Here is a 26,641-nt window from a genome sequence, read left to right on the forward strand (position 1 = left end):
GCTAGATGTCTTGACATCTCGCCTCCCACCTCTGGGTCTAACCCTCTCGCCTACTAAGTCATGTTTCATTCGCATTGGAAACAAAGCCGGCTTACGGAAAGCAGTCCCTTTAAACTTTACAGTAGATAGTTCTCCGATTCCTCAGGTAGAAACTGTTCGTATTCTTGGCCTCCTCCTTCATACCTCTGGGACTGGCACCCCTTGGCTGACAGCCACACGTAAATCAGCTCACGCTACTATAGGTCTGATTCGTCGCATAGCTATGCGATCTGGTGGCGCACGTGCTCATATGGCCCGCCAGCTTGTGCGCTCTATCCTTCAGCCACACATAATATATCAGACACAATTTCAACGTCTCACCCGCAGACAGTGGGATTCCCTTGAAGCTATCAATCGTGAGGCTATGCGCGCAATAACATTTTTGCCTCGTTTGACACCCATACCCGTGCTTCAGGAGTTCGCCCAAATTAATACTCTCAGTGAACTCATCGACCAGCGGGTGGCAAACAGAGCTCGCAAACAGTCTCTACAACTTCATCGTTTAAAGACGCTCCCTCCGTGGTCGTATTGTCAGCTCACAGACAATCGCCCCACTGTTTCCCCGTCGGTATCAGCCGCGCATCTGCCTGAAGGGTGCATATTGTACACCGATGCGTCACATACTGCAGAGCGGGGAGTTACCGCTGTATATAGTCCCTCCCATCCGCATCTCAACTCTCGTGCGACGTACACCGCAGATACATGTACCCCCCTGGCAATGGAACTTCAAGCCATTTACAATGCCATTGCTTCCCTTCCGCTCGTTCCCACATTCAATGCAGTTCATATTTATACAGACTCCCTCACCGCCCTTAAACAGCTTAAGGCTGTTCGACGCACATTCCAGATTACACAATCAATTCACCTACTCTGCGCAAAATACCCATGTCCTGTACGCATACACTGGATTCGCGGTCATGCTCACGATCCACATAACATTCAAGCAGATGCTATGACTCACATTGACACATCAGACGACCCGCCACCTTCCCCTCTTTCCCCAGATCCGTTCCTGTCCCATGTCTCCGATTCACAAGCTCTGCGCCAGCGAACACGCGCTCTAATTCCTCCGTGTTCGCACCCTCTCCCCCGTAGTCTAACTCGGCAGGAGGAGGTATCAGTGCGCCGGATTCGGGCAGGGGCGGCCCTGACCCCATCTGTCCGTTATCGGTGGGGTGATAAATATCTGCCAGCAACTGACAGGTGCCCTCACTGCGGCGCTGCACCGGACATTTGTGATGTGCGGCACCTGTTGTGGACTTGCCCAGCGACGGCCCCTATTAGAAAACGGCTCCTCAGGGAGGTCGGCCTGTGGTGGAACCGCGACGGGGACTATGTGAAGTGGACTATGGACAATCACTTCACCAGCAGCCTATGCGAGTACCTCGCCGAAACTGGTCTACACTCCTTCTTTTAACTTTCTGTAACCTACATTCCACTCCCCCTTTTCTCAACTTATGCCTCAAGGCAGACTTCACGAATAAAAAAAAAAAAACTAGCCCAGATGTCTCTTCTTTTACACACCTCTACCTGAAAAAGTCCAGACTGCTTGGAAGCAGTGGCATCCACAGCTCAACCACTTGACTGGGGTAAATGTGCCCAGAAGTTAAGACGGAGATCCCAAAAAAAGGCAAGAGTATATGTATCAGCAGCGCGAACGCAAAACAGGAAGAAGGAGAAGATAGTACAGAGCGCTCCTTCTTCTTCCTGTTTTGTGTTCGTGCTGCTGATACATATGGATCGCAACCAACTAGCCCGGCAGATGGTGTTAATGGCAACAGTGACCTGGTTTACATTTTCCCGTATGCAAGCCTGAAGGCTAATGGTGCGCTTGCGCACTTTCGCACCTCAGGAGTCAGTGCACCTGCCTTGAGATCGGACTTATCAAAGTCACACTTGCCACCGGTTAAGAAGCTCACAGTTCCGAAGTTGGAGCTGATAGGAATGCAGGTAGGCACCAGATTGAAGGAATATTTGAGGCAATCGCTGAGCGTACCAACTGCCAAATGGTATCTCTGGATTGATTCCATAATTGTGCTACACCGGGTTCGCAGGTCAGCGCAACAGTGGAAATCCTAAGTGGCGCATCGGGGGCTGTAAATTCAAATAGCGGACGGATCTAAAACTCTGGATTCACGCACTGCCCTGGAGGAGAGAATCCTGCGTACTTTATGACTAGAAGAGTTGGTGAAAAAGCCATCAAGAAAAACGCGTTTGGTGGAATGGACCTTCTAGGCTGACTGAACCACCCATCGCCTGGCCAATACACGAAGATGGGGCTGAGGTGGCCGCGGCAGATCAAGAAAAACGAGCAGTACAAATACACAACGTGTCAATAGAGGAAACTTTTTTACCTCTGCAGCATCATAGCTCTCTCCCTATACTTGTTCAAGTTGTGGCATGGGTGCAGCGGTTCTTGCACAGTTCGGGAAACACAGATGGCAAAAAAGCTCTGAAGAAATGTCCCATATGCAACCGCTTCAACTGCTGTACTGCCACTGATCCTTTTGCTCCCTCAGATGCATATACCAAATGCCACAACGGAGTAGTGGGAGGCAGCGCTTTCCAGCGATCACTTGTAAGAACAACCTAGACTGATCGACCGGGCCTGTATCGCCACGGCAGCCGCAGGTGCCCTGAAATAGGGGCTCCACCCACCAAGCTTGCCAGGACCTCTGCTGAGCAACAAAAGTTTTTCATTCATTCCTTTACCTCGTGTAGAGTAACCCAGGCTCCGCCATTCAAAGTGACAGACATCGATTTCATCGGGCCTTCGAACACAAGGGATCAACGCAACAAGAGATAATACATCCTCATCTTGATGTGCAGTCCACTCAGAGCTGGTGACTGACATGTCTACTTCCAGTTTTCGTATCGTATACAAAATGTCCATTTCCAGAAGAGGAGTCTGTCGAATCATATTTTTGGACACCGCCAGGGCGTTTCAGAATGCTTCCAGAGATCTGAAAAGGCTGTGGACCGCGCTGCTTCGGAAAGAAATCCGGGGTTATTTCATGAACAACCAGATCACATGGAAGTTTACCATCGAGAGAGCCGCCTGGAGGAGCTGATTCTGGGACCGAATGGTTAGTTCAGTAAAAAGTTCTCCGAAGAAGGTTTTGGGCAACAGCTTCTTGAAATTGGAGGAGCTCACTATAATCTTAACATGAATCAATGTCGTCATCATATCAAGACCTCTAACCTTCGTTTCCACAGAAGCTGACAAAGCGGAGCCGCTCACTCCCCTGTTTCTTGTGGGTACCGCAGCGGTGGCCTAGTGGTCTGAGCATCCGCCTCCCATGCGGGATGTGTGGGGTTCGATCCCCAGTGCCGCCGGCTACCAGCCGGGGATAATGGGCACAAGCTTTATCCTGATCTGGTGTTCGGCTTATTTAGGGTGAATGCTTGGGAAATCCATCTCGAGTAGACGAAACAACCTTGTGCCATGGCGCTCTTTGGCCACAGATGCCCTTGCGCCATAAAGAAGATCTATCATCATCCATCATCATCCTGTTTCTCGTAGTAAAGCAATTAACGTCCCAGCCCCCTTGATGCAGCGTAGAGTCAGCGTCTAATCACCTGGTCAGCCAACTCATCCCTGGCGACATCGCCAAAGTTTGCCTAATCACTTCTGGCGTAGGCGGTAACGAAATCACCTCGCCAGTCTTCGGCCCGCGCATTTTGCTGTGCCAAGCTCGTCCAGTGCCCTGAAGAACGCAACTCTCGTGTTTGTTAGCCAGCATCATCAGCTAAGACAGTTGTGGAAAACAGGTGGAATGGTCGATGTGGTTGTCAGTCGAGGTGGACATATTAGTGCGTCTGCCTGGTGGAGCCTTCCTCAGAATACGGATCCAGTTGCTGTACCCCATGGAGAGTACCTACGGATGACCTGAAGCTCATTCCAGTGGGAGTATGAAGAAATTGTTCCTTCAGTAGGTTATTCTGATTTGTAATCTGGCAACCTCTGTAAGGCATACTTGCCTGACAACGAGCAACCTTAGGGCAACAACCAGTCGTTGTGTAACCCGAAAATCAGAAACGATGGTGTCGTTCGTGTATGCCAAGTTATCACACAGCCACCGCCATAGCTCAGTTGGCAGAGCACCGTGCGCGACATACGAAGGCCGTGGGTTCGGATCCTACTGGCGGCATGTGGCTGTTCTGTATTCTACGTTCTTGTGAATTATTTTTCAGTCATAAAGGGGTTACAATACTAATTTCCCAGTAATCAACAACTCAAATTTCAAAAAAGTTCTCCTGTGCTTTCCACGGTTTAGATGACTGTTGGCCTTCTTTATATGTGTGTCATAACGAGCCCCTCATTTTCCCAACCCTTGTCAGCTAACTTCCTGTGTACGTTTTTTACGGGAACTTTGAGTTGTCTTGTGTTTTTCATCGTAATATGCATTTATTTATGCATTCATATGCATTTTCCATATGAAGAGTTTTTTTTTTAATTAGCCAAATTGTCCTGAACGCAGACGGACAAAAACGCATAGGTTTGTTATCCGCGCAAAGAGTAGCGCTATCCTGTCTGTTATATTCTTTACATGTTATAGAGCAGCTCTACGCCACTATGTACTGAAAAATTAATGCAAATAATTTTGTCAGTACCAGCATGTGAATTTCGGATATGACTTTTTCGATGTGGAACTCCGAATTTGCCCTTCTCTTGTTCAGAAAACTTCTTTTCAGCAGTTGTTTTTGAGCCCTTTTATGAAAATTATGCTGAAATGATTATTCTGTAAAACACAGCAGAAAACCACTTAGAACATGCGTTGTATGCAATTAGGGGCCCTTCTCTGCTTCAACACAAGCAAGTGAATGGCAATAGCGCGCACCCTCGCGGGGTCACCCTCGGCGCTGTGGCCCAGTAAATTTTGACCATTTCGACGAGTTACGTGCACTGGAGAGGTTGCTTTGCCTGCAAACTACTCGAAAGAGCATGAATTTTGGTGCGCTGTAGCCAGAATTTGTTCCATGTTTCCGGAATTTTATAAACTGATATGGATAGTGCTTACGGTTGTCTACACGCCTCTCAGTAATTAAAAAGCTTGAAAGTTATAGTTAAAAAGTTAACCATTCAATATTAGTTAACCAACCAGCTAGTTAGCCCTTCTTAGCCGCATTTTGATGTACTGCACCGCTAACAATGCTATGCCCCAAAAAGCGCTCTTCTAACTAAAAAAGCCTGTTTTTAAAATTTGTGCAAAGTCTTAGGTGAGACACCGTGTTTATCTTTTTTGGTTTCTTATGAATCCAACATAAACAGTTATTAGGCCTTCTGAAAGTACTTTGTAGAGGGTCCACTGTGGTCTGAATGCACTTCGCAATGTAAGGCTGGGTTAGTCGTTGTAGCTTGAGTATTTAATTTCAGCGTATTAAAAATTAGACGCATGATATAGAATTAAGGAACACACACACACACCGGTACAAATGCTGGCTTGTATAAGATCCTCCATACTGATACAAGTCCGTATTTGTAGCAATGTTACAAATAAGATTTTTAGCTTTGTCAGTTCTAATAGCAGCAAATGCGGTCTTATGAATACATTCGTACCATAACCCTCCTTGTTGCTGAATGCCACATCTAATAGACATATGCGGTGGCTTATCTGTTTTGTTATTAGATAAACAATCAATCTGTATTTGACCTGTTATTCTCACATAAAATTCATTGGCCGTTGCGTAGGACGACATCCTGTATTACACGCGTATAAATGGAGATACTGGTCCTGCAGATGCAACCGATACAATCTTTTAATAAAGGTAATAGTCTACGAGGGGCAACGCGTGCAGCATATTATACAGGAACAGATGCAGGTTCTTTCAAACCAGCGATTATCGTAGTCTTAATTACCAGAGCATCAGTGGTAAACCTGTTCATTTGTAAAGGACGCCTAACGAATATGTAGTAAAGTTTATTTAGATCTAAGGGGTTATTGTTAGCTGATTGACAGGCGCCTTAGCCAGACGTATAGCTAAGATTGCGTGTAGTCGGAGGCGTCCGCCGCGCCCAAGATGCTGTTCTTCGGTGCCTTTTTTCATGCCAAGCTTCGCTACAAGAAATTTTCGCTGACCGGCAACTCACCACTAGCACATGCTGCTGCATCGTTCGTAAGCCCTATATGGACCTAATGAATGCTGCCGGTTTGAAGGCGGTAACGTAGAGGTTTTGTATGCTCTGCTTGAACTCGTGATGTCGGTGTTCGAAAAATACGTCAGTGAAAGCGCAGTCGAGAAGCAAAACTCTCTCAAGGTGTTGGTCCCGCAATGGCGCTCCCCTGTTAGAGGGTATGCAATAGCTAATAGTCGTCGATGACTAAGTAGGCTAATATATTTGAATTTTCTCAGGGCGAATGCCCAGGGGTTCCAGTGGGGCAAAGTCCTAGTGATCTCCAATTAGACAGGTGCGGCACCAGCCACGTCCGCCTTGTCCCTGAAGATATCCTAACCTCGTTTCCTCACGTGTCTGCCTGCCCCTGCCACCCACCAGCTACATAGTCCTTCCCTTACTGTCTACTCTGCTACCCCCTAAAAACCTTAGGGTATCTGTTATCCATAATTACATGTCCTACCGAAGTTCACTTCGTGACAATCTTTATTCTAGTCGAACACCATTACCAAGCGTTTGATTTTCAATCCACCCAACTCTCGTTTTGTCTATCTCAAACTCGCTGCATGTTCCTTAATCAGATTTCATGCTTCATTGCTCGCCTCCCAGTTTAGGCCCCTTAGGTGAGTAATGTACAATACAGCCTACTGTAAACGCTATTGTGTGGTGGGCATTCCCAGTGCAATTCAACTGCATAAATGCACATTCATGCTAAAAAAAAAGTAGAATGTGTGCGTCGAAAGGCTGCAGATGAGGCTTTTGTTCATGCCGGAGCTGTGTTACGAGCGGAACCGTGCAAGAGCACGTGCTTTTTTTTTTCTTCAGATTTCAGCAGTCGCATAATCCTACGCTAGTTTAATAGCTTGCATGCGGTACTTACCACTCTTCCTGTTCGTAGGGTTTGTTTGAAGCCGATGAAAGGCGTTGCCATCCAAGTCATACGGAGTGAAAAAAAGATATGTGCGTTTATTATTTGTAATTAACAAGGTGTATATATTTTTTCTTGCGTTGGTTGAGTGGCTGTCCCGCAGATGCGCGAGAGTATCGCTAAGACGTAACAAAAAAACAAAAAAATATAAAACAAAAAAGGGGGTGCGCATGAGAGTAACAAAAAAGCGTGGACGCGGGTCTCCACGTTTCTATAGCACAGGTGTGGCGTCGCAGCGAAGGTGTGGTCGGCGTCAAGTCAGTCCAGGGGGCGGCGATCAGTAGACCTCTAACCGCGTGATGCTGCGCCATAGCCTCATGAGGCCGTAGCCGTGGCGTTTCTCCTTCTTGGGCCGCTTGCTCTCGTCGACGCCCATCAGGTCGTGAGACATCAGCAGGTCCCGCTGCTCCTCGAGCGTCTTGATCCAGGCAGCTTGGGTGCAGAGCGGAGGGCAGCGTTAGCGTCACATTATACACCCTGTACAGGGCACTTATGGGGACGACTGTTGCGCTTACCTGGTAAAAGAACGGTCGTCAAAAACACGCAAAAATCACGCACCCTGTGTTCCGGAAATTAGGCTTCGTAACCGACCTATTTCGCTGTCACTGCCATCACCGGACATTTTTTGCGTGTCCATGGGTGTGTAGTTGAGTAATTGCATTAGAGTAGATGGAGCGCATTTTTGGAAAGCCTTATTTTGCTGTGTCGTCGAAATTTTCTTTGAAATAAGTTCGTCTCCTTTGGATACGAAGGCTGGGCGCAGTATATATGAAAAGAAAGTCAACAACCCATGCTTCTCATTTGTGAATTTATAACGACTGATGTGTGCCCATGCTCTCAATTTGTGAATTTATGACGACTGATATGTGTTGGGTATGGGAGTATGGCAATACTTAGCTTTTTGAAGAGGCCTTTTACTCTTGTCCAGACATTCATTCGTTTAAAAACGTTATGTTCCGATAATAAATTTCGGCATATGACTATGTTGGGCATACGTTAAAATATTCGTTCAACATCCTTGCGTTGGGTTTTAAAGACAGTGACAGCACTTGCGTACTGCCGTCAACCGTGTTGTTTTCGAAAAAAAAAAAATAATAAGCGAGAAACTAGCCTCTATCACGTCCTGGTAAAACAAAAACTCCCGTTTTCCTATGCTTTCTGCGTCGAGCAGTAAATATATGCCTCGGACATTTATGGTACGCTGCAATTCGCAGATTAAAATAAACTGCAAAACATGATCAATGAGCTAGACAGGCAGAGGAGAACGGTGGGTCTAAAAATTACTATGCAGAAAACTAAAGTAACTTTCAGCAGTCTCGGAAGTAAACAGCAGTTTACAGTTGGTAGCAAAGTCTTGGAAGTGGTAAGGGAATATGTCTACTTATGGCAGGCAGCGACCGCGGATCCGAATCACGAGCGCGAAATAAATAGAATAAGAATGGGGTAGAGCGCATTTGGGAGGTTCTCTCAGATCATGAATGGAAGTTTACTAATATCCCTCAAAAGAAAAGTATACAACAGCTGTATCTCAACGGTACTCACCTGTGGGGCAGAAACGTGGAGGACAACGAAGAGGGTTCAACTTAAGGACAACACAGAGAGCTATGCTAAGCAAAATGATAGGTGTAACGTTAAGAGATTTGAAGAGGGCTGAGTGGATCAGGGAACAAACGCGGGTTAATGATATTCTAGTTGAAATCAAGAGGAAGAAGTGGGATTGGGCAGGGCATGTAATGTGAAGGCAGGATAACCGCTGGTCATTAAGGGTAACTGACTGGATTCCAGGAGAAGGCAAGCGTAGCAGGGGGCGGCAGAAAGTTAGGTAAGCGGATGAGATTAAGAAATGTGTAGGGATACGGTGGCTGCAGCTGACAAAGGACAGGGTTGACTGGAGAGGCATCGGAGAGGCATTTTCCGTGCAGTGGTCGTAGTCAGGCTGATGATGATGATGGATATCCAGAGTAGTTCACATGTTTCTCAAGGGTGCGTTATAAGATATCAATTATAACCCAAACAATATTGCTGGTACGTTGTGCAGACATCTCAGTCAATATCTAAACGTCCAAAAGCCATCCTGGATGCAGACCTACATCACTAATCAGCATTACGTCATATCTCTGCTGTGGTTATTTTTTTTTCCTTTCTGTCCTCTGTGAGGGATTTCCGTGAGCAACTAGCTTATTAAGGCGAAAGCCTTCAATGGCTCATACTGTCGTACGTCCGTTAACAAAGCGTGTCCCACTCGTTTAACTCGGGAACTAAAAAAGATAGAAAGAAACCTATGGTTGCTTCTGATAAAAGAGGAAAGAATGAACCTAGAAGCCAAGATTGATGACTGTAGAGTAATTAGTTAATTAATTCTAGGCAAAAATGTTGGAATTGCGCCGAATTTGCGCGGAGGTCGATATAGCAAAGGGAACGGTGTGACGTCACATCCAAAGGAAGTCCTCAAGGCATAGTGAAAATGGTCACAGAATGGTCGGAAAAACGCCGGATTCGTGTCAAATTAGATGGAAAAATTTGTAATTAAGTGTAATTAACACTTAAGATTCCCGAAAGACGTATAATTTGGGTATCGATACAGCCACGGGAACAGTGTGACGTCACATCCCCCGGAAGTCGTCACGGCGTAGTGTTCTCAGCTTTCGTCTCTCCAACCTTTAGTTGCCAAAGTGTCCTCGCAATTTTTTTCTGCCATAGGTATCAGCGGTCGGCAGTTATGCCGGGTATACTAGTTTCGCACGAGTTTCGCACCTGCCATCTCCTTGATGGAGATGCTCCCGCCAAACTCCAGGGGCAGGATCTCCGGGTCTATGTGCTCGTGCAGGCTGGACACCTCGAAGTGGGCGAACATCTGGAAGAGAGCCGTGTGATGAGCTGGAACTGGGGGAGACTCCTCGGACACGAGTCGCAGCACACAGTTCTCTCTTCCTTACCCTGCTCTGCAGCTTCCGGCTGAACATGCTTAGCGCCAGCTCGTAGAGGGCCGAGATGTACCTCGGCACGTTCACCCAGTGGATGTTTTTGTGGCGCATGGGCCAGCCTTTCTGCGGGTGAGAAACGTTGGGAGGCAGCATAGCAGCTGTCGTCAGTCGTCACATACACTAAGTTCTTTGTTTGTTTCTAATTGCACCTGGTACAAATAGCGCTACCAGTTTCCGGTTGCTAGTATACCATTTTGGTTCGTGCGGTCCTAACATACTGCTCAGAGTGCGCACCATTGCATGACGAGGACTTAACTCGCGCGCTTTTTTGTTCGTCTTTCTATGATCGTTCTTTTAGCTTTAAACTCGTTCGAACGAACATTTCAATGCTTTCATTTATTTTTTCGCAATGTTAGCAGCCTCTACGACAGTAGACAGTAGACAGCGTTCCACATGATGGCTAGCCGTGAAGTGCGCTGGTTAACCACTACGCACCGTAGGGCTACCTGTAAATTCTGGGTATTTGTATTGTCATATCACATATGAGCGCGTGCAGTTGCAACCATCACTATAGTATGTCCAAATTTTTCCGCAGCCAGTACAACACCAGCTGGAGCACGAATTTCAGTTGAGCTCCGATTTAAGTAGTACATCGTGGCGACGATGTACAAATTAAGCCTCGACGCTAAGTTTGCTTCTTGATTGTTGAAATATATAGACTGCATCGGAACCACCTTGACAAGACAGTTTAAGTGGAATAGTATCCTTGCTGTATACATGTTTTTTCAAAAATGCTTACCATTGGGCTTGTTTTTTCCTTTTGTTGTCGAAATATACCCGGACGTCAGGCAGCACTACGGGATTTTATATTCATAAATTTAACACCCGAGTGACGTGATAGCCGAGTAGTTTAAAAAGCTGAGCTCATAGCCCGATGATTTGGGCTCCAACGGGTCTAGAACCGCACTCTCGTCACCAGCACTTACTGTAGCCGCTGTCATTCGAGGGCAAAATGATTACTTTTGCGGGTTCTGAGCTGCACGGATATCCTGGGTGTCGGTCCTTGAGCAGTGTGTAGTACTTACAACATTCTTTTCTTTTCATCCATCCTTCTTCAACTCCGTATCTAAAGAGATGTCGCTTCTGCAAAAAATCTGAAGGACGTGTTCCTTGTCGCAAACACTGCCATAAGGCCGAAACACATGCCGGTTCTTTCACCACTGGTGCGCAAAAAGATATTCTATGTTATCCACCACCGAAAGGGTTGTCTTATAGTCGTTAATTCAAGGTGTTAACGTAAGTGTACTAATCGCTTAAATGATAATATTAACCTGTCGTGATTCAGTCGTTTACCACTAACAGCAAGTTTCATGTTAAACAAAGGATGTGATGGCGAGTTGGAGGGTGATGCTAAAGGTTTAAAAAAGTAGTAGTTTTAGCGTTCGTCCGGAACGTCTTCAAAGCTTTTTACGGGCTGCTAAGACGCTTTGTGATAGAAAAAATGAAATTATGTAGGTGTAGTGCCCTTGCCTATTGACGTATTTTGTTAGTTGTCAGTTCTGTGTTTTTGTTGATATCTGTCGCTCGTATAGTGCAAACGCACTGAAGCAGTAAAACGAAACAGGAACTCTAAGGCTAACCCAAGTAGTTGACGGAACCCTCCCTTTGCTGTGTTGTTATCAACGCTTCACCACTCTTCCTGGCTTCTGTTGCACTTGTAAAAATGAAATGCCACTTTTAGTTGCTTTGTTCTTTGTGAAAGGCAAGAAAATTGCGTAATAATAGTGAAGAGAGAAAAACTTGTTCAGGGTGCAGTTGGTGCATTCTTCCTAGAACTTAAAATTGCGCGAACAAAGACGCGGACTTCACAACAAGGCACAAAGAACACAATATCCGCTGGCGCCAGTGTGTCTCTTTTTCTTTGTGCCTAATTCTTGTGTGGGTTACTTCAATCGCACCATTGAGAGCGTAGAAAATTAAAAAAAAAGGACAAAGCATGGCGGCTAATGGCTAGCCAAGCATAGGAAGCTTTCCACATGCTTCACCGGCCGTTCAATGCAGAGAAGAAAGCGTATGAAGGCAGGCAAATGAACGGCAGTGTCGACAGGAGGGTACCTGGGGTCGGTCTAATGTATATACAGTGCCTGAAATAGCCATGGTTGATCTTTCGGAACTACACCAGGTCGACAGATTTCATTGATTACTTTGTGTCGAACACGAGCACTTTTAGAAAGCATTGGACTGAATCTTGTTTCGTGAGAGGGCGAATATTTTATGAGAAAGAAAAAGTGATGAAGTATTTTTGACCGGAGATGCTCGTCCTCTTCTATTACTTAGCAGTGAAAAAGAACTTTGCCAGACGCTTGCTTTTTAGTGTACTGAAGGTATACGCTTAATAAGAAGTTGTTCAGCGTGTTTCAGACGATTTGTGAATTAATGAAATTGTTCACATTGTTCTCAAGACCTCAGTGTGTTTTGAACGCACGCAATGTTGATAAATTATGTGTAAAGTTCAGTTTTCTGTACTGTGGAGTTTCAAAAGTAGCGTTGGGTGTAAAACAAATGTGTTCTAACTTGTCGATATGTCAAGAATGAAAAGTACTTACGATTCCCTGAGGAGTATAATCCTAAAGAACGGCCAGTTTACTGAAAAGCCAAATGTAGAAATGTCCCGTCCACCATTTATTTTGTTGCCTCAAATAACTTAAGGCAGTTAGTTATAAAGGAGCTGTCCCCGAGTAGCTCCAAGAGAATATTAAATCCAGGAAACATGCAGCATATTTTTATTTCTAAGAACGGAACTAAACGTTCAGCTACGCAAGAATACCCTCATTCACAGAAAAGGGGCGTAATTAAAAACAAAAAAAAAACGGTACTTTCACGCTTCCCGCTCCTTCACATACGTGCGAAGAAGGAGCATTTTTAGTCACCAAACATCTAATATATAAATGAGTACTGCGTCAAGCGTTAATTTTAACTTCTTACGGATAAACAAACGCCCAAGTGAAGTTATTAGAAAGTCAAACTTCGCCTGTTTTGTTGTTGTGGTTAAATATAATCATCATTAGCTTGATACGGCCACTGCAGGATGAACGCCTCTCCTACACCTTTCCAATTAACCCTGTTTTGTGCCAGCCGCGGTCACTCTATCCCCGCAAACATCTTAATCTCATCCGCCCACTAAACGTTCTGCCGCTCCCTGCTAAACTTGCCTTCTCTTGTACAGTGGTGAGCAGCCTTGTCTAGAGCGCTCGGGCGGTGCACTTCCTTGCAAACAAATCCAGATTTTGTGGCAGCCTCTAGGGTCCAGCTGCAACGCTTGCACGGAAGTAGTGCCAGATAGCCTCGTAAACAAAGCAGGCACGAAAACTTTGCCCTGTAATGAGGGGCTGCTCTCTAATTTCGGTTTTTGTTACCAAGTGCGCACTGCTCAAGCGCTCTAGACAAGGCTGCTCACCACTGTAATTCAGTCTGTTACCTTTACGGCCGATTGTTACCTTAATCGTTACCTTAACAGCCTTCATATTATATGCCCTGCCTAAACCTGTTTATTCGCGATTGTTCGGTTGTTCTTCTTCTTACATTATGTGAGCACTACACTTTACGGACGCTTGGTAGCATCCACATTACTTTGTATCCTTCTGTGGTCTAACCGAATGAATTTAACACATGTGCGGATTTTTTTAATCGGCACGCGATACTAAAAATTTGCTTCGTACGCTCCAACTGGGCCCACCCGCGTGCGGAATGTGACGAACAGACTAGACATAGTAACCAATCGGATTTATAAAGGCTTCCTTATAGTTCGTGTAGTGGACGAAACATGGTTACAGTTGGTGGAATATTATGAACATAGCGAGATATCTTACAGAGGGGCATATGGAAGGAGTGGCGAAAAATCACTCATTGAGTGTTTCTTTTTCCCTGGTCACATTATTCGCGCCTCTCACAAATCCAAGTTCACTGTCCTGCTGTATGGTCCTTTTCATATGAAGTGCAGTATAATCAAATGAGTTAAATTCAGAATAAAACAGTTGCTTCGATGTGTTGTGTAATCGTCCCGCACCTAAGAATACTCCCCAGGCTATACGAAGCACCAGCACGTGAAGCTTTTCATGCCCAACCGTCAAGTTTGTGCAGCACATATTATAGGCCGCTGATACCTTAATTACTCGCATTACGTTTGATTCTCTCTGGGCGCCAACAAAATTATCCTAGGCCTCCTTGCACCAGAGGTTAATGCCTTCTTACACGATAACAGGCGCGAGTTCCCGAGCATGTGGTGAGGGCGACAAGCGAGGGCAGCACTTGCCTCTCCGTTGATCATGACTCGCTGGACGTCCCTAAGGTTGACGTGTGCCAAGTGACTTAGCCTGAATCCGCTCTCGTCAAGTATGTACGTGAGGCCGTTCTTCTGGTTCTCCTCGTCCTCGAGCAGGGCCTCGAAGCTCATGGAGAACGCTCGGTAGATGTCGATGGTCTTGTGGATGCGAGGCTCCAGGGCACCTGCGTCAGCCCCTCCCCTTCGTCAACGAGGGAGGCTTCGTCATTCCGTTTGCGCTGCCCAGCTACACGGTACAGGCAGCCGTAGTCAAGCTCTCTGCGCACGTTTAGCGAGAGTTTACAGTTCCCCAACCTCCGCCTTTCACAGGCGGAGGTATGCCTTTGCCTATTCGGGCACAGAGACCTAGAGCCTGCAAAATGGCTCTAGGTCTCTGTACCCGAACTCCAACAGAGTGTGTCCTCGCGTTGGGACTTTACAAGACGCTAGATGAATTAGTAGATGCGCATCTGGCGACACAGTACGATATGAATTCCTGCATACAACTCTACTGGTCATCCCATTTTTTCCACACCGCACATCACGTACGAATCGGATTTCACAGAAAAGGGTTCATTTTCCACACATATTCAAAGCAGGCTATCCATTCCTCCGATAACCAAGAACATGCATTCGGCTCATTGCATTGACCGGCGAGAAGCACGCGCCAAGGCTCTCCTAAAAAAAAAAAATACCAGGATCACGAACACACCCCACCCGTCGACGCCGCTGAATGCTCAGCAGTCAGCTGTTGCTAGGCCAGATGCGAATCCCACTGGGTCCCTTCTTGCATCCAAAACCGTTCGTATTAGCACCCCGGAAGAGGCAGAGGAATGTGCAATAGCCCCCCGATCACACTGCACACGTGCCGAGAAACAGGGACCGCACACAACGCTGCTCGAGGTCTCACGCACCCAGCGAGCAGGGCCGCTGGCCGAATATAACGCAGTATTTCCCTCGAAAGACCGGTTGGTTTCGTACCACGTCATCACAATGCGTTTATAACTCGAACGACTGCGGTTTCCACTGGATCACAAATCTCTCACGAAATCTAAAACAGTTCTTTGGCAGCAGCTTCAAACATTGTCTCTCCCTACGCCGTCCGTTATGCCTCCATGTTTCCCTGTAGCTATTAGCCTCGACTGCGCCCTCTGCGGTCAACGCGCCGATAAAGCCCATGTCATCCTATGGGCTCTTCCTAAACCAGAGCTGAAACTCAGCTGCAACTCAGCTCGAACCTGGCTGTACAACACCGATCCCCAGAGCGACGCACCCAGGTCATCACGAAGCAAGGTCTTTTGAGCACTTAGCGTCAACCTAAAGTTCAGTTTTTCTTCTTCTTCGGAACTAATAAAGGTTTTCCTCCTCTCTCTCCCTGCAAACCGCGCCACCGTGGTCATACAGACAAGTGTGCTGATAAATCATTATTTTCGCGCCTTGCAATTTTTCAGCTTATATTTTCTTTAGCGTTATGTACCACATAAGGACACTTTGTGTTGCGCTGAGGCAAGAACAAGGAATATCGGACGATTTGTTTTCTTCTCTGCGCTTGAAGAACTTGGGCATTGTACTTCGAGTAGCTATAAGTGAACCCTGAAATTTCTTTAACAATTCTTCTTTTGTTGTGGTGCATCGTGCATTGCATTAGACACTATTGTGTTACTGCTTCTTGGCACTTGTCGAGGGCAACAGTGATGCACACACAGTTCCCCTGGGTAGTCACTACAGCAACAGCGTTAATGGTTCCAGTTGAGTAAAATTTTCTAATATCCTTAAGCCATTTAACGATTGTGCAATTTTTTTTTTCCTCCACTGAGACGCCGTTTCGCTAAGTGCTGAAAATTTTCCGTATACATCGTGGCGTCATCACGTAAGACCCGACACGTATTCCCGCTGTGCGGCTTTCATATTAGATGAGCTGACAAATGCAACCCCTCATCTTTGAAAACTGCAACATGGAATTTAAACTGAACGTAAAAAGACGTTGTAATAGTTATGGGTGCTGAGCAGTTTGAGAAACGTGCTGTGCTGATGCTTGAGCGTGACGTTAAATGGCAGCATGGCGTTAAGCTTACTTTACGTAAACGTAATGTCATATGATACGTGTTTCTTGATCCTACGACCGCAACACTGAGAGAAAATGTTTTTTTTTTTTTCATTTGTGCAGAAGTAGACGTACCTGCTACGTTAAACACGACTGTGCGTCCCTGGCTGTCTTTCTTAAACAGTGGAAAGAAGTACCTGGAAAAAGAAAGAACCGAAAATTAATTCTGCGCTGTCAAAACATACATTGTCCCATTTTTTTTTCGCTGGATCCAGAACTACTCATTCAGTTCAGAATATTAAGAAATGACATGTTAGGAAAACCGCTTAACCAAGATGTATAGATGTTGACTTGTCGATTGGCCGGGCATATGGCTGACAACTTCGTGCACCCGACGAAACTCCTGTCGCTTTTAGAGAAGGCTGCGTTTTTTTGCCACCTGGCTACGCAGCACCGTGAGAGAATAAGAGTTTCTTATTTCAATGTCGGCTCGCAAAATTTAAGACCAAAAACTACGAATGCATTCAGCACCTCGCTAAGGTGCGCACTAAATACACCAAAGCCGCACAACGCTCACAGCTTGGCGCTTAAAAGAGCGACAGGAATTGCTACTGGATTGCGATCCCATCCCGTCGGCAGCGATAAGCTTATTCTGAAAGCAAGCATAATTTAGATCGCGTATGTCGACAACAGTGTACGTAATTCAATCTCCAATAATACTGTTATGCACCTAACAGCATTGCATGGTGGCAACCGTAAAAAAAAAATATGCGGTTCCTCACTTCTTGAAGGATCTTGAGATGCTCGTTTTGGCATTAGGAGACAGTGAAGAAAGCGGACTAGCACGTATCCGTCGGAATATTCTCCAACTCACAGGCGCTTCAAATCCTACAGGGGCAGACCACGCGCCTACATTATACTTACCAGGCGGCTGCTGCAATTCACTCGGAATCTTCAGCTCACTAAGAATAGGATGGATGAATACGTGGTAAGAGCGCGCGCATAAAACGAGGAGTCGCTGATTTTTATTATAAAAAAATAATTCATCTCAGCTCTTACAATTACTGCCTTGCAATTCACCCTGTTTTCAAAAGTTCATTTGTACTGCCCTTTGGTTATAGTGAATTTTCCTTCTACAGCTACTTCACATTCCTATCGTGCACTTCCGCCGCCAATCCACCATGCTTTTTTTCTATTGGATACTGCGGACACGTGAACGATAACTTCGTAAACTTTGAACGATGAAAGGTATCGGGCGATAATCTACACCTACTTACGATATCCGCATGCAACGCGGCTGTTGCGACCTTCTGCTGACAGCCCATACGCCCTCCGTCACAAGTTTACGGAAGGCTACTTTGGGGAAGAAATGTAATGTATTTGCATTCACGTCCATTCGTTGATATTTAATGGTGACCTGCGTAATTCGCACGCTCTGATTTTGGCGCCGGTGTACATTTATTCTGGCCTCCATGCAAAGAAGGCGATGAAGTTGTCTTTTTGTTTTTTTCGCTGATATTGCGTTCCACAAACTTTTGACTGCGGGTGTACGTTTCTGCGCCTATTGATGAAACACTGGATGCTTAGCGCTCACTAGTCCAAGGATTATGTGAGCTCTAGTAACTGCAGGCTAGTGCTAGCTTCTGAAGAACTCACCCCTTAGACAAGAGATCACGCAGCGACTCATCGTAGATGTCCGGGCACTTGAAGAAGATGGGATACTGTGTCCTGACGGTCAGGTACTTGTCAAGGGTCTCTTGGGCAGCGCTCATGCAGTACTTGCGAGCGCGCAAGAACCTGAGCAGGAATTTGTCATCTGCAATAGGCACCGAAAGAGAAAGAATCAAAATGAGCAGAATAGCCGAAGCAAGCCCAAAGAAGCAGCCAAAATGGCTTGGTTTCGTTTAAGGGGTTTGACGTCCCAAAGCTACCCAGGCTATGAGGGACGCTGTAGTGGAGGACTACGGGTAATTTCAACCACCTGGGGTCCTTTAATTAACGTGTGTTGACATCGCACAATACACGGGCCCCTAGTATTCGCCTCCATCGAAATGCGACCGCCACGGCCTGGATTGAGCCCGCGTTTTCTGATCAACAGCCGAGCACCATAGGCACCGAGCCACCTCGACGACTAGAAGCCAAATGGTACAGCGGAGCTAAAAAAAAATAATGATGTTTTACCAGAGTGAAGCCGTAAGTTTTAACACAATCGCTGTCTTTAGAAGAGTTCGCATGCGGCAAGAACAGACTTCATAAAACTATGCAACTCAAACACAGACGTCTCAAAACGTTCAAGAAATTCGGAACGGGCATGCAGTAACTAAATTTCAAAGTCTCTGAAAGCATGTTGTCCTTTAGTAGTGGTGTTACTGAAGGACACTATGGCATAGTCATCACAGCTCAACGCCCTGGGCAATACGGGCTGTTGTGTAGGGAAGCTTTGCTTTATTAGATTGCCTTGGGTTTCTAAGCTTTGTGCGCACAGAAATCCGTGCATTAGAACATACTCCAAAAGAAGAGACATCTTGGCTAATTGGTTCGGTGACATAATGAATAAAGAGCGCTAAAGACGAGGACGAAGAGCAAACAGGACGAGCGCTGACGCTATCTATGCGCCGCTACTGCGCATGCGCAACTGGCGAGCGCGGCGGCGGCACATCTGAGTCACCCGAGCAGCGGCGGCGGTGGCGCGCTAGCTGTGCGCCGTGTGACGTCACTGCTCCTCACGCATGCGAAGTATGGCCTTGCCTCAGCTCCTCTAAATGCGAAATGGCTCGGCGACTCGCGTAGTGTTGCTTTCGCAACAAAAAGACACCTTCGGCAAACCGCTCAAAACATTTTTACCTGATGCTGGCAGCGTAATACGCATTCACTTCAAACAGAAAAAAAGGATAGAGGCTCACTCGATTGCGTCAACCTAATGTGTTCAAGTAGTTCGTGATTGTGGACCTGCGTTCAAACGAACACAGGTTCACGATCCTGAACCTGTGTCCAAGTTATGCGTGATATACTCCCTATACCTGTGCCTGCAATACTAGATATTGTCAGTGCACTGCTATATCATTAAGGCATGGACCTCTCCAACGCTTTTAACCTACCATTACGTTTCAATAAGTTCTTTCTTGAACGGCACAAGGCCCACTGCTGGGAGCACTTGGAATCGCAGGGCAGTGGCGCATCGCTTAATCGTTGCACCACTGCGCCTGGAGGGGTATGACGACTCCCAGGGATGTATATGGCGGTAAATTAGAAAACGACCTTGTGTATATATGGGAATTAACCCATAACTCTATTGCGTCTTCCTCTAAGTATGAGCTTAAAGTGCGCCCTCTTTTTTTATTGTACCTTCTAAGTTTCTTTTCACTACTTGCAAAAAACTGTAGTTAGTTGCTTTCGGCCAAGACGTGGCACGTTATCATGCATTCGACGAATTCAGAAAAGCATCGAAAGGAAAAAGTTTTTCACGACCTACAGCCCACACCCTAGTTCCCGGGCAACATACCAGCATCTTTCATATGCCTCAAATTCGCGCTCTCTCGCGCGTCCGGGTGGTGAGAGGAACGGCCACTGCGTCATCGCAAATGTCCTACAGACTGAGGTAAACCAACAGTATTCACAGCATAGAAGTAACCAACATTACATGGCAGTCGTGGACAACAGAACGAACACGAACCCATGTTCGCCTTTATCTTTCAGTATGAAGAGGCGAATAAATGCTATTGGCTAAAATTGCCCCTCCAAATCCACGATAAGTAAGGCTTCCCTGCTGATTTGGAAGATTCTGTTGTTTCTTTACAGCGGCTTTTATAGGCCCAGAAAGAGTTCACCGAAAGCAGTCGATAGTTTCACTTTCCCACAGTGTCTACCACTGATCCCACTGTCCGAGCCCTATATGACATCTTGAAAGAAGTTATAGGGCTAGTCCCCAATCTTCCGTGTGACAAGGGTATTGAACTGAACTTCTGCGAGCTATGTGTCTGACGTGGTTCATGAGCGGTGGTCATTTTTACGCATCTAGTAGTACTGCACGGAACATTGTGTCGCCTTCTCTGTTTTTAGTGCGTAAAGAAGGAGCCGAATCCACCCACGCAATGAGGAAGCTTTGTATACGAGGTTGCCTCCAGGGCAATCCCGACGACGAGTACAACTAGTCGTGATTTCTATATTCGAGGCACGGGGTGGTGGCCAGTGAGCGGCCTTCGTCCGGTACAGAGGCTTCCTCCACCGTGACCCTCACATTTCACGCCGGCGCACACTTGACCCTGATGAGTACACAACTGACTGGCTGCCCTAGAAGCGAGTATGCGCGAGTGCAGCTTACGGTCCGCCACGGGCAGCACCAAAGAGCAGACTGGGGAAAAGGAAGGGTACGGCCGTTGTAAAAGGTCCGGTTATAGGCGGCACCTTGAAGCCGTGTAATTATGCGAGTCCATTGGGCGCCTTTCAGCTCGTTGCCGCTAAGATGAGGTGCGGCTTCAGGAGAGGCGAGGCCGTGAATCGCTGCAAAAAATAGCGACTCGATTTTGCTTTCTACGCACGCGACCGCGCACCTTGAACGCGAAGCTATACCGAAATAGGAATTACGATGTTTATTTATCAGCTCGGCTGTCTAGCGCAACCAGTGCTGTTGCGACCGAGAAGTCCATGTGGCCAAACATAGAAACATACGCTCTGTTCTTTCTTTTCGTGCGTGTGTGTGTATGTGTGTGTCGGTATCGTAGGACTGCGTACGCAATGGGAAGTTGGGAACTGAGAGGGGGCCGAAAAAATACAAACCTACAGCGCCAGGAGTATAATGAAACCAACATATGTAAAGAATCGTTACTTAGCTTTCTTGTTTATTATTGCTGGTGTAGCTAAGTGTTTGCTCTTTCTTTTCCCTTGATTGTGAGCAGCCTTGCAGTCATTTGTTCTCATTACTTGATGGTACTGCCGCAAGAGCATCAAGGACGGCAATTTCCAAGCTCAATACTCGTATGTGGCCCAAAAGGAAATTGTTGCTGCGTGTGACTGCGAATAAATTATAGTTAACCAGCTATGCGCAACCTAATCACATGCTTTAGATTGAAGGTGACAAAAAATATGAGGACAGAGGGGGGGGGGGGGGGGGGGGGGGGGGCTAAACGGATCATGTGGAGGAGAAACAAACAAGAACAAATGCTAAATGACGTATTTATAAGCTGTTATTATTAATTGCGGCCTACTGCCTTGTACTAACCTAGTTATGAATCGTTATAATGACTGTGACCATTGCCTAACTACAAGCGGGTTATGCTGTTGTCGCACACTGCATAACACTGCTGGCATCAAAATGCATTCACGTCTCAACGCGTGTTCATTTCCTCTGAGGAGCGCCGCGGCACAGTATGTGGGTCTTGGCGCACGTCTCGCCAACGCATGCAGTGAGCGTTTCACGCTTCGAGTTCGGAGATCTTCGTGCGGCGCAAACGAAAACAAAACCATTTCCCGTGCCACGTGACTGCCGGAAGTACGGCGGCAACTTCCGCGCCTGTGTAGCCTCTTTCCACAGAGGTTGAGAAAGTCCCCGACGGAAGAAAACCGGGTGGCGCCTTGGGCTTACCCCGCGAGCCGTAACGGAGTGACAGCTGCTCGAGCGGGGCTTGCTTGTGTTACAGCGGCACAGTTGTGCAACCAAAGATGCTGTGGCTGAAAGGTTAACGAGCGAGAGAAAAGGGACGAATGGGGTCAGAGTTGATGGCGCTTCATTTTAAACTGGAACGCAAGGATGCATATAGCCGGTGAAGACTACAGGAAATGACGTCATATAGCTGCACGCCGCGATTATCCTGTACACAAGAGCGTGTCGGAAAACGAGATACAAATAAAAGGAATGAAAAACGAAGGAAATATACTTAGACAAGAAGAAAAAGGTGGCATGGGCGAGAAAGAAATAACGAAGAAAGGAAAGGAAGAAAAAGACTGCAAATAAGGGAAGAAAAGCTATTACCGAACGTTTATACTGCTTATATAATGCAGCAATTCGAATTTGCAAGTTGAGAGGAAAGCATCATGTCAGGCTGCAACATTTAAATGTACGGAAGTGCGCGCGTTTTCTCTTCCGGCTAGCGCAGCAGCGGAAACGGATCAAAATTAGTTCCACTTGAAAGCAAGAGTGCAGCCTCCGAACGGCCTGCATAGCAGCCGGGGAAATCGGGGCAATGACCTCCGCTGGGAAGATGCTGCTGCTGCATTGCGAAACGCTTCGCGTGACGAACCGGCGGATGATCGTGAGGATGTGGACCATCTGAACCTGCAGACGCACGCAATGTTACTACTGGTACTATGCCCATCGCGTAACAAAATCGTTTCGCCTGAAGCGTGCTCTTTCGAAAGCCAACAACACTTCTAGCTTGAGCTACGCGGAAGTAGCCTTTCAGAATGGTGTAGACATCACCTATTTGAGAAAGAGTGCTGTCGTCTTGCTGCTACCGATTTCTCCTTCCACATGATCCCTGCCATGCTTCCTTGAACAAAAAAAAAACAAGAACACGATGAGGAAGCAAGCAGATTCTTTGACTGAATGTTGGCCGGCAATACGTGCGGCATATTATAGTGGAAGCTTTTGTGACTCTTCAGTGCAATGTCAAGTCTACTGGCTTCCTCTTGGAACATGACAGCAAGAAGCACAGCCTTCGTCAAAAGTGTCCGGCTCACAGGGTTCGTTGTTGAGCCGTATATTGGGATATACTTTCGGCGTCCCTTAAGATCCAGAGCTCCACGGAGGTGAAGAAAGGTGGTCTGCTCAACCTCAAGAGAGTTCGAGCTTCAGGGACGCCATAAGTGCCTTGCTACACGGCGTGATAGGGAATCCCTCTTTAGATCGTGCACAACTTTTCGGAAGAAAGGAATTCGACTTGTTCGATACCCTGACGTTCTCGTCATGGTGTTAGAATGCCATGGCTCTGGTTGCTCATAAAGAAGTAGGAACGCAGTAGGAATACCTGCCTTTACGTGAGACGCAGTGACAAGCTCGCATTGCTTAGGAGTTTTGTAGCGAAAGCTACATTGGCCACGAACTTGCGATTTCGCTGCGGCGGTGCTCCGAGGATGCACTGAGACCGACCTCGAGCCGTTGCCAGCAACCGCCGCAGCTGGCGCACGCCGCCGCTGGCCGCGCGCCTTGCCGCGGAGCCGCCACCGCCCTTTGGTATGACGTCACACCGCTTGCCTCGTCGTTGCGCACGCTTCGCCAGCTGTGTCGCATGCCTGATAACATGTCGGAGGATTGAAAAGGACACCTCGCGTGCGCCCCAACCACAGATGAGGCTGCTAAGCGGAAGTCTGCTAAGCGGAAGGAGGCCTGGAATCGACATCGGAATGAGTAAGAGGAAACGAATCGCCCAGAAAGCAGACGAACAGCGTGCCGAAAGACTGGCTAAACGCCGTGAATACGCCGCCGCGATACGGGCACGTTTAACGCCCGATGTCTCGACCGCTAGCAGCAGCGACAGCAGCCGGAGGAGAGGCCTGAGTCCTGCTGCATTGAAGACGGCCTGTGATGAACGATGGAATGCGACCAAGAGACTTCACATTAACCAAGGTTAACCAAGCTATGCCATAGCTTTCGCTACGTTTATCCTAGCATAGCCGAGCTAAGCGACTGCCAATTTTTTAAAGCAGAAATTCGGGCACTGTTTGACAACACTAATATCCCACGCTACCGCGTAGTAGTCCCATGCGTATGCTGGACTTGCCGTCCATGGGTCCGGGCAGATGTGTGTCCACGGCTGGACACACATCGTAACGGCGTTTTGACTCTGGCATTCGATCACTGTTGCTTCTCTTCACCATGATTAAGCATTTCTATTACACAGTCATCACTGTGGTGTTTATACTATCGGTGCCTTTCGGTATGCGAACAGCGTGAAAAATCTCCAACCGGAGGCGGTACACGTGTTGCATTCGTTCCGGGCTGGTCGTTGACGGTGTGTGTATGCTCGCGCACTCAGAGCTGGCACGCGTGTCGTTCACGTAGTACCTGTCCTGCAGTTGACGAAGTGCGGCTGCTGCAGTACCCACTCCCTCAGGGCCTCGATGGCCTTCATGCGGAGGTCGTCGTTCTCCTCCTCCTCTGGCTGCAGGAACTCCTTGATGGGGTCCGCGTACTCGTCCTCCAGGGCCAGCTGCTTGCGCATGCGCTCCTTCTCCTTCTCGAAGAACTTGAGCAGCTGCTTGTCCTTGGCCCGGCGGCGGGCCAAGTCCGCCGACTCGGCCGCGTTCACATTGTTGTGCATGCTGGCGGTGTTTCGGCGCTGGGCGCCGACCCTGCGTCAGGAAGAAATTGGCGAGCAAATGAATGCACAGGAGACAAGCAGAGTCACTGCGGAACCTTCCATTACATGTCTATTTATTTACCCACATGTCTATTTATTTACCATTACATGTCTATTTATTTACCCACAGCGCCAAGCGGCATTACAGTGGGGGAGGTTATACATAAGAAACAAACATAACATAAGCAGTGTCAGCCACGGAAACAAGTCTGAATTGCATCACAACAAAGAAAAACAAAAATAGATAAACATTTCACAGAACCACGAAACTGAAATGGTTATTATAAGGTAGAAAAGAAAACATCATTAGACATAATACAAGCAGTGTCTGAAGACAATTTGCTCCAATCGCGTATTGTTCTGAAAAAAAAAAAACAATTGAAATACATCAATTTTTGAGGCAATCTCCCGTACTTTGAAACTGTGGTCTACGCGGTCAGATATATAATGAGGTGCCAGCATATACTTCGCTCTTTCAATGCCAACAGAACAATGATAAATCGCGTGAAAAAACTTCAGTCGCAACTTAAGTCGACGGATTTCCAAATGCTCCCATTGCAGTCTTTCTTTCAAAGTCTCGGCAGAGATATCTTTTCTGTAAATCCCGAGTGTGGCGCTGGCTCGAGAAACCACATTGAGGAAAACACACTCATGCTATAGGCGGATACAATTCAACAACGAAGCGGCAGATTCTCTCAAAGAAGACCCTCCAGCCAATGGAGTCGACCGATTCTCCCCCTTGACCGATCCCTTTGAAGCTGCTAGCTTGAAACCGCAGGGCGTGGCAGATGAAAGGGAAACAGCAACGGCATAATCGGATTGACCGCGGCGTCATGAAGATCAGTCGACGCCATTCTCTGGAGTGCTTCCTTTGAGGGGCCCCTGCCGCTTCGTTCTTGAATGTATGCTGCGGTTGCCTACTGATATGTCAGGAAGATGCGTATGGTGAGGACCACCATAAGAAGCACTTGTAAGCATTTAATATGGCCTCATTAGCATACACTTCGGTTCTTGATCGACTACGCTGCTCACAGTTTGACCAGCCATCTGCGGAAGCAGAGTCGATGCTCACACTACGTTGTCCATGAATAGTCTGTCTTGCGTTTTGTTTAAGTACAGAAATCGCTATGAAAATCATCGCAGATTATTACAGCCAATATTAGCGTTCGTCACTCGGGAGTTCACAGCCAGTGCAGAAAGGAGGCGACACTACGATGGATGCGCACTGCGATGTGATCGGTGGGCCGGGAATAATGGAAGTGACTAGGCCAGTCGGATTCGTGTTGTGCTGTGTATTCTCGCAGCTGCCTGTATTGCGAAGCTTCTATTATATATTTCGTTATTTCGCTATTATATATTTTGCCTTCGCACCGTTTTTCGAGCCTTTCACGGTGGTTTATGACGCATTGCGTAAAGTGAACAAGACGAAAAAAGAAATGCTCCACAGTTGCGTGAACCTGTGCTGGAACGGAAAGAACAATGGTGAGAAAGCCAGTCTAATAAGGAAGAGGGCAGTGGCAGCGACGGCCATTAGTGTATTGTCAGCCGTTATCACCCCCTCTTTGATGCAGCCGCATAAAACGGCCCACCTTCCGCTTGCTCCGTTTTCCGTCGCTTTTCTCGGGGCCAGCAGACTCCTCGAACGCCCCCTAGCGTGCTGTGACCGACAGAAATAGTCGCTCGCCGAGATGTGGGGAACCTACGCGGAACCTGCTATCCGGGGCGTACACTACGCACGGCCACCGCGCCCCAGACCTTTCCTGCCTGAACCCTTGCCCGGTGAAAAGCCGGTGGTAATCACAAATGTTTTCCGAACCTGCTTGGCTCCTTTTCTTGCGAAATGGTCTTCACGCAGGTTCGGGGCACGCAAGTCGGCTTCTGTTGTGGACAATGCGTTATTTTCGTGTAGCGCAGTGCAAACTGCAGCGACTTAGGCTCTCTAGGTCAGTCCAGAGACCAAAGGGTTTCGTCTTTTG

General features: G+C 47.2%; 1 protein-coding gene across 1 annotated transcript in view; it reads right to left on the reverse strand.

The window, feature by feature from the left end:
• Positions 1 to 7,176: 7,176 nt before the first annotated feature.
• LOC149342195 (clavesin-2-like) overlaps positions 7,177 to 26,641 on the reverse strand; it is a 58,327-nt gene continuing 38,862 nt past the window's right edge. The window contains exons 2-8 of the mRNA XM_089542124.1: positions 24,371 to 24,657; positions 18,028 to 18,187; positions 16,507 to 16,568; positions 14,315 to 14,512; positions 10,019 to 10,125; positions 9,837 to 9,936; positions 7,177 to 7,514 (exon numbers count right to left, since the gene is read on the reverse strand). Of these exons, the coding sequence (XP_089398250.1) occupies positions 7,360 to 7,514; positions 9,837 to 9,936; positions 10,019 to 10,125; positions 14,315 to 14,512; positions 16,507 to 16,568; positions 18,028 to 18,187; positions 24,371 to 24,626 (1,038 nt within the window). The 5' untranslated portion in view covers positions 24,627 to 24,657 and the 3' untranslated portion in view covers positions 7,177 to 7,359. The remainder of the gene's footprint in view (positions 7,515 to 9,836; positions 9,937 to 10,018; positions 10,126 to 14,314; positions 14,513 to 16,506; positions 16,569 to 18,027; positions 18,188 to 24,370; positions 24,658 to 26,641) is intronic.

The sequence above is a fragment of the Amblyomma mixtum genome, chromosome 5, assembly GCF_055824585.1.
Source record: "Amblyomma mixtum isolate Tamu chromosome 5, ASM5582458v1, whole genome shotgun sequence".
Classification (NCBI taxonomy): Eukaryota; Metazoa; Arthropoda; class Arachnida; order Ixodida; family Ixodidae; genus Amblyomma; species Amblyomma mixtum.